Source organism: Oncorhynchus tshawytscha, linkage group LG13 (assembly GCF_018296145.1).
Source record: "Oncorhynchus tshawytscha isolate Ot180627B linkage group LG13, Otsh_v2.0, whole genome shotgun sequence".
Lineage (NCBI taxonomy): Eukaryota > Metazoa > Chordata > Actinopteri > Salmoniformes > Salmonidae > Oncorhynchus > Oncorhynchus tshawytscha.
This window is the reverse complement of record NC_056441.1, coordinates 89,729,010-89,743,415: the sequence shown is the minus strand read 5'-3', so window position 1 is coordinate 89,743,415 and position 14,406 is coordinate 89,729,010. Positions and strand designations below refer to the sequence as shown.

The window sequence follows — 14,406 nt, the reverse complement described above, 5'->3', positions numbered from 1 at the left end:
AATGTATACTAGAGTACATAACTGCTGTATCTGTGGGGGAAAAAGCAAACACTATATTTACAAAGTCTTATTTTCCCCCATTATATTTTAATACTTCAATCCAAAGTGCCACATATACAGACATTAGTGTCTCATAATAAAAACCACAATGTTTAACTTCTACCATCCAAACAAATATGAAACCAAGTTCTTTATAAAAAACAAAAAGACACACTTATTGAAGAGACATGCTTTCAGATCAACAACATGGCAGAACCTGTGCTGGAGAAGAATTCCATACAATCTTTACAACAAAATTAATATAAAATATTAATATCACGTAAAACAATAGCAATAACTAAGGTATCAACATCAACATGTGAGACACCAACCCCTCATTAGATATGCATCTACTGGGAACACAACCTTCTGTTCTAGAATGGAAGGAACATTAAAGAGTTCTAGAGTACATCTACTGGGAACCCAACCTTCTGTTCTAGAATGGAAGGAACATTAAAGAGTTCTAGAGTACATCTACTGGGAACACAACCTTCTGTTCTAGAATGGAAGGAACATTAAAGAGTTCTAGAGTACATCTACTGGGAACCCAACCTTCTGTTCTAGAATGGAAGGAACATTAAAGAGTTCTAGAATACATCTACTGGGAACCCAACCTTCTGTTCTAGAATGGAAGGAACATTAAAGAGTTCTAGAGTACATCTACTGGGAACCCAACCTTCTGTTCTAGAATGGAAGGAACATTAAAGAGTTCTAGAGTACATCTACTGGGAACCCAACCTTCTGTTCTAGAATGGAAGGAACATTAAAGAGTTCTAGAGTACATCTACTGGGAACCCAACCTTCTGTTCTAGAATGGAAGGAACATTAAAGAGTTCTAGAGTACATCTACTGGGAACCCAACCTTCTGTTCTAGAATGGAAGGAACATTAAAGAGTTCTAGAGTACATCTACTGGGAACCCAATCTTCTGTTCTAGAATGGAAGGAACATTAAAGAGTTCTAGAGTACATCTACTGGGAACCCAACCTTCTGTTCTAGAATGGAAGGAACATTAAAGAGTTCTAGAGTACATCTACTGGGAACCCAACCTTCTGTTCTAGAATGGAAGGAACATTAAAGAGTTCTAGAGTACATCTACTGGGAACCCAACCTTCTGTTCTAGAATGGAAGGAACATTAAAGAGTTCTAGAGTACATCTACTGGGAACCCAACCTTCTGTTCTAGAATGGAAGGAACATTAAAGAGTTCTAGAGTACATCTACTGGGAACCCAACCTTCTGTTCTAGAATGGAAGGAACATTAAAGAGTTCTAGAGTACATTGGTCATAATGGTCAACCTTCTGTTCTAGAATGGAAGGAACATAAAGATTCAATCAATGCACTTCTGTTCAAACCTGAAGAACAGTAAAGTTTCTAGATAAATCTCATATGTAACCAACCAGTTACTAACCAATTACTATCGGCCTTTAAACCTGATGGGTTAACCTTCCTTTACCTTTTCCCTATGTAACCAACCAGTTACTAACCCAGTTACTATCGGCCTTTAGCCTGAAGGGTTAACCTTCCTTTACCTTTTCCCTATGTAACCAACCAGTTACTGAGCTATCAGCCTTTTAGCTCAAAGGGCTAACCTCTGGTAAGGGTATCTGGGGAGGCATCGTCTCCTCTGCAGCCATGCAGTCAAACTACTCTAGTTCTACTATGTCTACATCTATTCTGCTATATCTATATCTAGGTAGATATCATCATCATTCAGATATCGGTGTTACTCTGCTTCAAATGCTTACATTGACACAGTGTAAATAGGACATTCTATACAAGGGAAAGTGGTGGTTTTCTACACCACATCATCTAACTCTGAATCAACTAATATTATTTTATTTTTTACATTGCTAAGTGTTGTTAAACAAATCCTTAAATTAAAAATAATAAATACTGTATGATACTTTACATCCGGTAGACATTTTACAACATGGTTTAAATATGTTGTCACAATACAAAACCCACAAAAAAAAAAAAAATACAATAACACATTTAAAAATCATGAATAAATGTAAAATAAAATGTTTAAATTAATAAATGGCAGTCTCTTGGCTTTCTGTTATGAGTCATGAATTTCCTTCAAGACCTGAGATTGATCTCTGATTTGAGACAAGAGGTATCACAGTTCAATACAATGAATACAATGGTTCCTGTTTTACAATATTCATCGTGAATAATCATTCATAATCATACTCCATTGAACAATTTTTTTCCCAAACTAGACTTCCTGGTTAGCTAGTATTATGACAAGACAAAGATCCAGTGAGATGGAGAAAATGAGAATGAAAGTCACGATGGATTTTCCACAGCTGCCTAGATGTCACTTGTGGATCTCAACACCAAAAAACGTTTGACTCACACAGAGACGCAAGGCTACGCAAGAAAGAAAGCAAATCCATTTTTTTGTTGTGTTTTTTTTTTGTTGAGTTGATCGCAAATAGATGCAATGATAAGTACACTTGGACAGAGAGTGACAACAAGAGTAGATTCACCATGGTTACGATGTGTAAATAAATAAACAACAGACTGGTACCAGAACATTCTTCTAGAACGTTCACTTCAGATCAGTAAATGTATCCCGTGAGGTTTGCCTCATCATTGGCTGAATTTACACAGGATAACCCAATTCTGATATTCTATTCACTAATTGGTCTTTTGACCAATCAGATCAGTTCATTTGTCAATAATAGTGCAAAATATCAGAATGGACGGACTGTGTAAACACAGCCACTAAAGATCAGAATGGGCTGCCTGTGTAAACACAGCCACTAAAGATCAGAATGGGCTGCCTGTGTAAACACAGCCACTAAAGATCAGAATGGGCTGCCTGTGTAAACACAGCCACTAAAAGATCAGAATGGGCTGCCTGTGTAAACACAGCCACTTGCAGGATCACAGACCTAACTAATACAGACGTAATAAATGCAGGCATCATCAGTGCCAAGGCCTGGGGCTGCAGGAAAACAACTATGATACTAATGTAACCCGTACATCAATCTGGATCAACTCCTTAGCCTTTTCAATGTGATTCTCAACACGTCAGTACCATTCAGAGAGTGGTAGGTCACATGTTCAATGTATTTCAAGGGGACGTGTAGGTTATACCACAGGGTTCGCCTAAGAACGCATTAATCCATCATGCTGAATGACGTACGGAGTGAGAACACTACACATGGCTTTTCCTTCAAGGGACCTGAATGGGAGTACAGGGCGCGGTCCGAAATGGCACCCTTTATAGTGCACTACTTTAGGACGCAGCCGACAGAGTCTCGATCTTCTATTCAACCACAGAGTCTCTACCTTCTATCAACCACAGTCTCTATCTTCTATCAACCACACAGTCTCTATCTTCTATTCAACCAGAGTATCTACCTTCTATCAACCACAGTCTCTATCTTCTATCAACCACACAGGCTCTATCTTCTATTCAACCAGAATCTCTATTTTCTATCAACCACAGAGTCTCTATCTTCTATCAACCAGAGTATCTATCTTCTATTCAACCACAGAGTCTCTATCTTCTATTCAACCACAGGGTCTCTATCTTCTATTCAACCACAGGGTCTCTATCTTTATACTCAACCACAGAGTCTCTACCTTCTATTCAACCACAGAGTCTCTACCTTCTATTCAACCACAGAGTCTCTATCTTCTATTCAACCACAGAGTCTCTATTTTCTATCAACCACAGAGTCTCTATCTTCTATCAACCACAGAGTCTCTATTTTCTATCAACCACAGAGTCTCTATCTTCTATCAACCACAGGGTCTCTATTTTCTATAAACCACAGAGTCTCTATCTTCTATCAACCACAGAGTCTCTATCTTCTATTCAACCACAGAGTCGCTATCTTCTATCAACCACAGAGTCTCTATCTTTTATTCAACAACAGAGTCTCTATCTTCTATTCAACCACAGAGTCTCTATTTTCTATCAACCACAGAGTCTCTATCTTCTATCAACCACAGTCTCTATCTTCTATCAACCACAGAGTCTCTATCTTCTATCAACCACAGAGTCTCTATCATCTATCAACCACAGAGTCTCTATCTTCTATTCAACCACAGTCTCTATCTTCTATCAACCACAGAGTCTCTATCTTCTATTCAACCACAGAGTCTCTATCTTCTATTCAACCCCAGAGTCTCTATCTTCTATTCAACCACAGAGTCTCTATCTTCTATTCAACCACAGAGTTTCTATCTTCTATTCAACCACATAGTCTCTATTTTCTATAAACCACACAGTCTCTATCTTCTATTCAACCACAGAGTCTCTATCTTCTATCAACCACAGAGTCTCTATCTTCTATCAACCACAGAGTCTCTATCTTCTATCAACCACAGAGTCTTTATCTTCTATTCAACCACAGTCTCTATCTTCTATTCAACCACAGAGTCTCTATCTTCTAATCAACCACACAGTCTCTAACTTCTATTCAACCACAGTCTCTATCTTCTATTCAACCACAGTCTCTATTTTCTATCAACCACAGAGTCTCTATCTTCTATCAACCACAGTCTCTATCGTCTATCAACCACAGAGTCTCTATCTTCTATCAACCACAGAGTCTCTATCTTCTATCAACCACAGAGTCTCTATCTTCTATCAACCACAGAGTCTCTATTTTCTATAAACCACAGAGTCTCTATCTTCTATCAACCACAGAGTCTCTATCTTCTATTCAACCACAGAGTCTCTATTTTCTATTCAACCACAGAGTCTCTATCTTCTATTCAACCACAGAGTCTATATCTTCTATTCAACCACAGAGTCTCTATCTTCTATTCAACCACAGAGTCGCTATCTTCTATCAACCACAGAGTCTCTATCTTTTATTCAACCACAGAGTCTCTATCTTCTATCAACCACAGAGTCTCTATCTTTTATTCAAACAGAGTCTCTATCTTCTATTCAACCACAGAGTCTCTATTTTCTATCAACCACAGAGTCTCTATCTTCTATCAACCACAGTCTCTATCTTCTATCAACCACAGAGTCTCTATCTTCTATCAACCACAGAGTCTCTATCTTCTATCAACCACAGAGTCTCTATCATCTATCAACCACAGAGTCTCTATCTTCTATTCAACCACAGTCTCTATCTTCTATCAACCACAGAGTCTCTATCTTCTATTCAACCACAGAGTCTCTATCTTCTATTCAACCCCAGAGTCTCTATCTTCTATTCAACCACAGAGTCTCTATCTTCTATCAACCACAATCTCTATCTTCTATCAACCACACAGTCTCTATCTTCTATTCAACCACAGAGTCTCTATCTTCTATTCAACCACATAGTCTCTATTTTCTATCAACCACAGAGTCTCTATCTTCTATCAACCACAGTCTCTATCTTCTATCAACCACAGAGTCTCTATCTTCTATCAACCACAGAGTCTTTATCTTCTATTCAACCACAGAGCCTCTATCTTCTATTCAACCACAGAGTCTCTATCTTCTATTAAACCACAGAGTCTCTATCTTCTATTCAACCACAGAGTCTCTATCTTCTAATCAACCACAGAGTCTCTATCTTCTATTCAACCACAGTCTCTATCTTCTATCAACCACAGAGTCTCTATCTTCTATCAACCACAGAGTCTTTATCTTCTATCAACCACAGTCTCTATCATCTATCAACCACAGTCTCTATCTTCTATCAACCACACAGTCTCTATCTTCTATTCAACCACAGAGTCTCTATCTTCTATCAACCACAGAGTCTCTATCTTCTATCAACCACAGAGTCTCTATCATCTATCAACCACAGAGTCTCTATCTTCTATTCAACCACAGTCTCTATCTTCTATCAACCACACAGTCTCTATCATCTATCAACCACAGTCTCTATCTTCTATTCAACCACAGTCTCTATCTTCTATCAACCACACAGTCTCTATCTTCTATCAACCACACAGTCTCTATCTTCTATTCAACCACAGAGTCTCTAGCTTCTATTCAACCACAGAGTCTCTATCTTCTATCAACCACAGAGTCTTTATCTTCTATTCAACCACAGAGTCTCTATCTTCTATTCATCTGCAACACTTTAATTTCAAAAAGAGGTAACCAGAGGTGTGCTTGCACTTCTTTGACAACAGTTAGTCAAACCTTTCGCTAGACACAATCCACTTCAATTCATTTTCCTACTGACATACTGTATGACTGTCTGGGTGGGTGGGAGTCCCTAAGAATGGGGATACCCCACAACCAGGTCGTTGGGAACAAAACAGGAAGACAGCTACACCACCATGCTTTACAGTGAGTGAGATCCTTGGTTACAAATGTTACAAATGTCATCAGAGAAAACATATTTTGATTGTCAGTTCAACATGATTCTCTGGGTTGTTGTAAATCCTCTATGTAAAGCAGTTCAACATGATTCTCTGGGTTGTTGTAAATCCTCTATGTAAAACAGTTCAACATGATTCTCTGGGTTGTTGTAAATCCTGTATGTAAAGCAGTTCAACATGCTTCTCTGGGTTGTTGTAAATCCTCTATGTAAAGCAGTTCAACATGATTCTCTGGGTTGTTGTAAATCCTCTATGTAAAACAGTTCAACATGATTCTCTGGGTTGTTGTAAATCCTGTATGTAAAGCAGTTCAACATGCTTCTCTGGGTTGTTGTAAATCCTCTATGTAAAGCAGTTCAACATGATTCTCTGGGTTGTTGTAAATCCTCTATGTAAAGCAGTTCATCATGATTCTCTGGGTTGTTGTAAATCCTCTATGTAAAGCAGTTCAACATGATTCTCTGGGTTGTTGTAAATCCTCTATGTAAAGCAGTTCAACATGATTCTCTGGGTTGTTGTAAATCCCCTATGTAAAGCAGTTCAACATGATTCTCTGGGTTGTTGTAAATCCTCTATGTAAAGCAGTTCAACATGATTCTCTGGGTTGTTGTAAATCCTCTATGTAAAGCAGTTCATCATGATTCTCTGGGTTGTTGTAAATCCTCTATGTAAAGCAGTTCAACGTGATTCTCTGGGTTGTTGTAAATCCTCTATGTAAAGCAGTTCAACATGATTCTCTGGGTTGTTGTAAATCCTCTATGTAAAGCAGTTCAACATGATTCTCTGGGTTGTTGTAAATCCTCTATGTAAAGCAGTTCAACATGATTCTCTGGGTTGTTGTAAATCCTCTATGTAAAGCAGTTCAACATGATTCTCTGGGTTGTTGTAAATCCTCTATGTAAAGCTGTTCAACATGATTCTCTGGGTTGTTGTAAATCCTCTATGTAAAGCAGTTCAACATGATTCTCTGGGTTGTTGTAAATCCTCTATGTAAAGCAGTTCAACATGATTCTCTGGGTTGTTGTAAATCCTCTATGTAAAGCAGTTCAACATGATTCTCTGGGTTGTTGTAAATCCTCTATGTAAACAGGAAAGACGAGGCGAAATGAGAGTAGAGGCGTTGTAGTCTGAAGACAGATGGGGAGGATTGTAGAGAGGCAGTCTGACATGGTCCAATACAGGCAGAAGACTGTCCTACGTAATGTACATCCCAACTGTGAATTTAACTCTAAAGTAAAGAACTACACAGTACTACTGTCTATGTACCCTAACGTACTGCACAGTACTACTGTCTATGGACCCTAAAGTACTACACAGTACTACTGTCTATGGACCCTAAAGTACTACACAGTACTACTGTCTATGGACCCTAAAGTACTACACAGTACTACTGTCTATGGACCCTAAAGTACTACACAGTACTACTGTCTATGGACCCTAAAGTACTACACAGTACTACTGTCTATGGACCCTAAAGTACTACACAGTACTACTGTCTATGTACCCTAACGTACTGCACAGTACTACTGTCTATGGACCCTAAAGTACTACACAGTACTACTGTCTATGGACCCTAAAGTACTACACAGTACTACTGTCTATGGACCCTAAAGTACTGCACAGTACCCCTGTCTATGGACCCTAAAGTACTGCACAGCCCTACAGTGACCCTCAACTAAAGTACTGCACAGCACTACTGTCTATGGACCCTAAAGTACTACTGTCTATGTACCCTAAAGTACTACACAGTACTACTGTCTAAAGACCCTAAAGTACTGCACAGCCCTACAGTGACCCTCAACTAATGCACTGAACAGATGCCTTGCCGATCCCAGTCTTTCTAGGACAGCGTCAGTGTTAGGTCGGTAGATTTCTGTGTCCAACATTGATCCGCCATGTGGCTCAGTAGCAGTCTAGGGCTAACTGGATTAAATGGGGTCGTCAGGACTTTATGATCTTAACCGGTATGTAGAATTTCATTGCTGCTTACTTATATACTGTAACTATTCATATGCGGGGCGACAGGTAGCCTAGCGGTCAACAGACTTGAGCCAGTAACCGAAAGGTCCCCCCCCTCCCCCCGAGCTGACTAGGTGAGAAAAAAAAACAAATCTGCCAATGTGCCCTTGAGCAAGGCACTTAACCCTAATTGCTCCTGTTAGTCTCTCTGGAGAAGACTGTCTGCTAAACGACTAACACGTAAATGTAATATGCACTAATATGAAGGCTAACATTATGAAAACATATGCAGTTGTTTCTTAATGCTGTTGTGTAGTTCCCGGGGGGGGGGGCTTGAGAAGGATATTGCTGGTGAGAGACCTGCCTACTGTATACAGAAGGCAGACAGTAAAGGCAGGACAGCGAAGGCGCTTCTTGTATTCATTGTTGCGTTTCTGACCAGTAGCTGAAGATACAGTTGGAGGTAAATACATGGAGAGAGATACTGTAGGCACCATGAGATCCAAAATGGCGGAGAGAGTCCTTCTTCTACATCAGTCTGTCTGCTTGATAGAATTCATAAAAGGAAAGGGGCATCAGGGTGTTTTTGATAGAGAGAGGGGTTAAAAATAAATAAAAAATCCTACATTTCAAAACCTCCGTGGTTCGAGAGCACAGACCTTGTGATATTACAATTACGCGAAGGTCGGAGATACAAACAAGATGGGATGGAGGAGAGCTCTGCCCTCGGTCCTTACTTGGGAAACACGTTCTGTCACTTCAGAATTTGTCACACAGATGTGTTGCCTTGGCCTGTGTCTATATCCATCTAGTAGTGGAACATTGGACCTGGGCAAGTTTTTGAAGCCAACTATTCTCAGATAGGGACACTAATATGCACTAAGGGGAAAACATTTCTGAGTTGACTGGATGGAGACATATTTCTCCCACGTCGGGAAAAGAACGTTGATTAAATAAAGAGAATAAAAATGAAAGATGAAAAATGATGGATGAAAAGTCCCAGAGTTCCAGGGATGAATGGATGGAAGGAGAGACGTTGTGGGTAGAAGAAGAAGTTCCTCCGTCCTCCAAATTAAAAAAAAGGGAGAGGGACTTCCCAAGACAAGTCAGTGGATGGATGAAATCAATAAATGGATGAAGTCAGTGGATGGATGAAGTCAGTGGATGGATGAAATCAATAAATGGATGAAGTCAGTGGATGGATGAAGTCAGTGGATGGATGAAATCAATAAATGGATGAAGTCAGTGGATGGATGAAGTCAGTGGATGGATGAAATCAATAAATGGATGAAGTCAGTGGATGGATGAAGTCAGTGGATGGATGAAATCAATAAATGGATGAAGTCAGTGGATGGATGAAGTCAGTGGATGGAAGGAGTCAGTGGATGGATGAAATCAATAAATGGATGAAGCCAGTGGATGAATGAAGTCAGTGGATGGATGAAATCAATGAATGGATGAAGTCAGGGGATGGATGAAGTCAGTGGATGGATGAAATCAATGAATGGATGAAGTCAGCGGATGGATGAAGTCAGCAGATGGACGAAGTCAGTGGATGGACGGAGTCAGCGGATGGACGAAGTCAGTGGATGGATGAAGTCAGTGGATGGATGAAATCAATGAATGGATGAAGTCAGGGGATGGATGAAGTCAGTGGATGGATGAAATCAATGAATGGATGAAGTCAGCGGATGGATGAAGTCAGCAGATGGACGAAGTCAGTGGATGGACGGAGTCAGCGGATGGACGAAGTCAGTGGATGGATGAAGTCAGTGGATGGATGAAGTCAGTGGATGGAAGGAGTCAGTGGATGGATGAAATCAATAAATGGATGAAGTAAGCGGATGGATGAAGTCAGTGGATGGATGAAGTCAGTGGATGGATGAAGTCAGTGAATGGACGAAGTCAGTGGATGGATGAAGTCAGTGGATGGATGAAGTAAGCGGATGGATGAAGTCAGTGGATGGATGAAGTCAGTGGATGGATGAAGGGATGTAGTGGGAGGAAGAAATGCTCTTCCATCATCCCCCTCCTCGTCTGGAAAAGGAGATTAGGGAGATGGAGACGATGGGGATTGAGGAGAGGCGTCTCATTGGTGGTAGGAGTGCGGTCGTGCGGGTGACCCAGGGCCAGCGGACGAACGGTGGTGACCAGGGGAGGAGGTGTTGGAGGAGTGGAGGATGGGAGAGCCTCGGTGGATGGGGGAGCCGGTGGGGGACATGTGAGGGCTCTGCAGACGCCACAGAAGCTCCTCGTTGTTCCGACTCAAGCGTTTCTTCTCGTTGCTCTCCTTCTCCATTGACTCCTGGAGGTTGGCGTTCTCTTCCGAGAGTTGTCTAAATGGGGGAACAGAGGGTGGAGGGAGGAAGAGTGGAGGAGAGGGGATGGATAGAGTGGGAGGGGGAAGGGTTAGAGAATGGGAGGGTGGAAGAGGGATAGAAGAGGGGGAGTGTTGAGTGGTTGAAAAAACAACATTTATGAGATAACAAAAGACAGAACGGACACCTTTAAAAGGGTGAGGTGTTGTCAGACGACACTCTGAAAAGAGTCTGCAGGTGGGCTGGGTTCTTGTCTACCCTGGCCCTCAGGTCTTCATTCTGCTGGTGTCTGTTACCTGGACATGGCTAGGTTCTTGTCTACCCTGGCCCTCAGGTCTTCATTCTGCTGCTGTCTGTTACCTGGACATGGCTAGGTTCTTGTCTACCCTGGCCCTCAGGTCTTCATTCTGCTGCTGTCTGTTACCTGGACATGGCTAGGTTCTTGTCTACCCTGGCCCTCAGGTCTTCATTCTGCTGGTGTCTGTTACCTGGACATGGCTAGGTTCTTGTCTACCCTGGCCCTCAGGTCTTCATTCTGCTGGTGTCTGTTACCTGGACATGGCTAGGTTCTTGTCTACCCTGGCCCTCAGGTCTTCATTCTGCTGGTGTCTGTTACCTGGACATGGCTAGGTTCTTGTCTACCCTGGCCCTCAGGTCTTCATTCTGCTGGTGTCTGTTACCTGGACATGGCTAGGTTCTTGTCTACCCTGGCCCTCAGGTCTTCATTCTGCTGGTGTCTGTTACCTGGACATGGCTAGGTTCTTGTCTACCCTGGCCCTCAGGTCTTCATTCTGCTGGTGTCTGTTACCTGGACATGGCTAGGTTCTTGTCTACCCTGGCCCTCAGGTCTTCATTCTGCTGGTGTCTGTTACCTGGAAACTACTGTTCTTGTCTACCCTGGCCCTCAGGTCTTCATTCTGCTGGTGTCTGTTACCTGGACATGGCTAGGTTCTTATCTATCCTGGCCCTCAGGTCTTCATTCTGCTGCTGTAACATCTGCACCCTTTCCTCCAGGAACACGTTCTTTTGGGCCTGCTCAAAAACACATGGACAGTAGCGCCAACATTAAATTCAACATTACACACACACACACAGACACACAGCACACCATTTAGTTAATCAAACCAACTGCTTTCTCTGCTCAATTAAAAAGCCACCACTCTCTAAAGGTGTATGAATGCTCGTTCTGTTACTCTGCCTTATTTACTTGAGTTCTCACATAACCATTCTGATAGATAACCATTCTGATAGATAACCATTCTGACAGATAACCATTCTGACACATAACCATTCTGATAGATAACCATTCTGATAGATAACCATTCTGACACATAACCATTCTGACACACAACCATTCTGATAGATAACCATTCTGACACATAACCATTCTGACACACAACCATTCTGATAGATAACCATTCTGACACATAACCATTCTGACACATAACCATTCTGACACATAACCATTCTGACACATAACCATTCTGATAGATAACCATTCTGACACACAACCATTCTGACACATAACCATTCTGACACATAACCATTCTGATAGATAACCATTCTGACACATAACCATTCTGACAGATAACCATTCTGACAGATAACCATTCTGACACATAACCATTCTGATAGATAACCATTCTGATAGATAACCATTCTGACACATAACCATTCTGACACACAACCATTCTGATAGATAACCATTCTGACACATAACCATTCTGATAGATAACCATTCTGATAGATAACCATTCTGACACACAACCATTCTGACACATAACCATTCTGACACATAACCATTCTGACAGATAACCATTCTGACACATAACCATTCTGACACAACCATTCATTTTGAGCCTACCATTCTCTCCAGCTCCGAGATCTTGACATCCTGTTCGTGGATCTGTTGATTCTTCATTAAAAGAACTTCCTTCAAGCTCTTCAGATCCTCCTCAATGTGCTGGTATGGAGCCAGAGCATCCTGAAGGCAAACCAAGAAATGACTAGGGACTGAATCCCATTTATAATGCAAGCATTGATCAACTCTAAAGTCCCGTCTATACCTGGTGCTGACATGGGTCCTTTGTCTTGATTGTGTCTCCATTCTGAATGTGCACACATTTCCAGAAATGTGTCGACACGTGACGGTAAAATGTGTCTGTTATCTGTCCACTGTGTCTGTCCCTTCCTTTCTGAACATTAACGCAACATGTATGAGCTGAAATTGAAGATCCCCAAAATGTTCCATACACCTATAAAAAGTGTATTTCTCTACAATTTTGTGAAAAACTTTGTTTACATCCCTGTCAGTGAGCATTTATCCTTTTCCAAGATAATCCATCTACCTGACAGGTGTGGCGTATCAAGAAGCTGATTAAACAGCATGATCATTACACAGGTGCACCTTGTGCTGGGGACAATAACAGGTCACTCTAAAATGTGCAGTTTTGTCACACAATACCACAGATGTCTCAAGTTTTGAGGGCGCGGGCAATTGGCATGCTGACTGTAGGAATGTCCACCGGAGCCGTTGCCAGATAATTGAATGTTCATTTCTCAACCATAAGCCACCTCCAAACGTTGTTTTAGAGAATTTGGCAGTATGTCCAACGGGCCTCACAACGCAGACCACGTGTAACCACGCCAGCTCAGGACCTCCACATCCGGCTTTTTCAACTGTGGATGCGCCTGGCTCCCAAGTGGGTGGGCCTATGCCCTCCCAAGCCCACCCGTGGCTGAGCCCCTGCCCAATCATGTCAAATCCATAGATTATGGTTCGTATATGAACTCAGTAGAATTGTTGCATTTATATTTTTTGTTCAGTATATTTTAAAGTCAATGGTGCCACCTGTCAATGGTTTTAGAGTGAGATATTATTTTAATTGTATTTTACCTTTATTTAACTAGGCAAGTCAGTTGAGAACAAATTCTTATTTTCAATGACAGCCTAGGAACAGGGTTAACTGCCTGTTCAGGGACAGAACTACCTTGTCAGCTCAGGGGTTTGAACTTGCAACCTTGCGGTTACTAGTCCAACGCTCTAAACACTAGGCTACCCTGCCACCCCTACACTCTAACCACTAGGCTACCCTGCCACCCCTACACTCTAACCACTAGGCTACCCTGCCACCTCTACACTCTAACCACTAGGCTACCCTGCCACCTCTACACTCTAACCACTAGGCTACCCTGCCACCTCTACACTCTAACCACTAGGCTACCCTGCCACCTCTACACTCTAGCCACTAGGCTACCCTGCCTCCTCTACACTCTAACCACTAGGCTACCCTGCCACCTCTACACTCTAACCACTAGGCCACCCTGCCACCTCTACACTCTAACCATTAGCCTACCCTGCCTCCTCTACACTCTAACCACTAGGCTACCCTGCCGCCTCTACACTCTAGCCACTAGGCTACCCTGCCACCTCTACACTCTAGCCACTAGGCTACCCTGCCGCCTCTACACTCTAGCCACTAGCCTACCCTGCCTCCTCTACCTCTAGCCACTAGCCTACCCTGCCGCCTCTACACTCTAACCACTAGGCTACCCTGCCGCCTCTACACTCTAACCACTAGGCTACCCTGTATAACGATGATTTAAATGGTTTCACTGTTTAGATCCGTCTACACTTGTAAGATATCCAGATAACAATGTCTGACGACCTCCGGAGATGGGCAGGAGAGGATCTGATCACCAATGTGTTTCTTTTAATCATCTACCCCCAGTTAAAAGATCTGATCACAATTAGCATGTTAGGACAAAGGATGCATGTTAGCAGCGGGTAT

The 14,406-nt window shown here is 42.0% G+C and overlaps 1 protein-coding gene across 1 annotated transcript in view; it reads right to left on the bottom strand.

Moving 5' to 3' along the window:
• Positions 1–8,398: 8,398 nt before the first annotated feature.
• The window catches only part of mtus2b (microtubule associated tumor suppressor candidate 2b), a 71,519-nt gene continuing 65,511 nt past the window's right edge, over positions 8,399–14,406 (bottom strand). The window contains exons 9-11 of the mRNA XM_042294983.1: positions 12,480–12,599; positions 11,550–11,647; positions 8,399–10,633 (exon numbers count right to left, since the gene is read on the bottom strand). Of these exons, the coding sequence (XP_042150917.1) occupies positions 10,387–10,633; positions 11,550–11,647; positions 12,480–12,599 (465 nt within the window). The 3' untranslated portion in view covers positions 8,399–10,386. The remainder of the gene's footprint in view (positions 10,634–11,549; positions 11,648–12,479; positions 12,600–14,406) is intronic.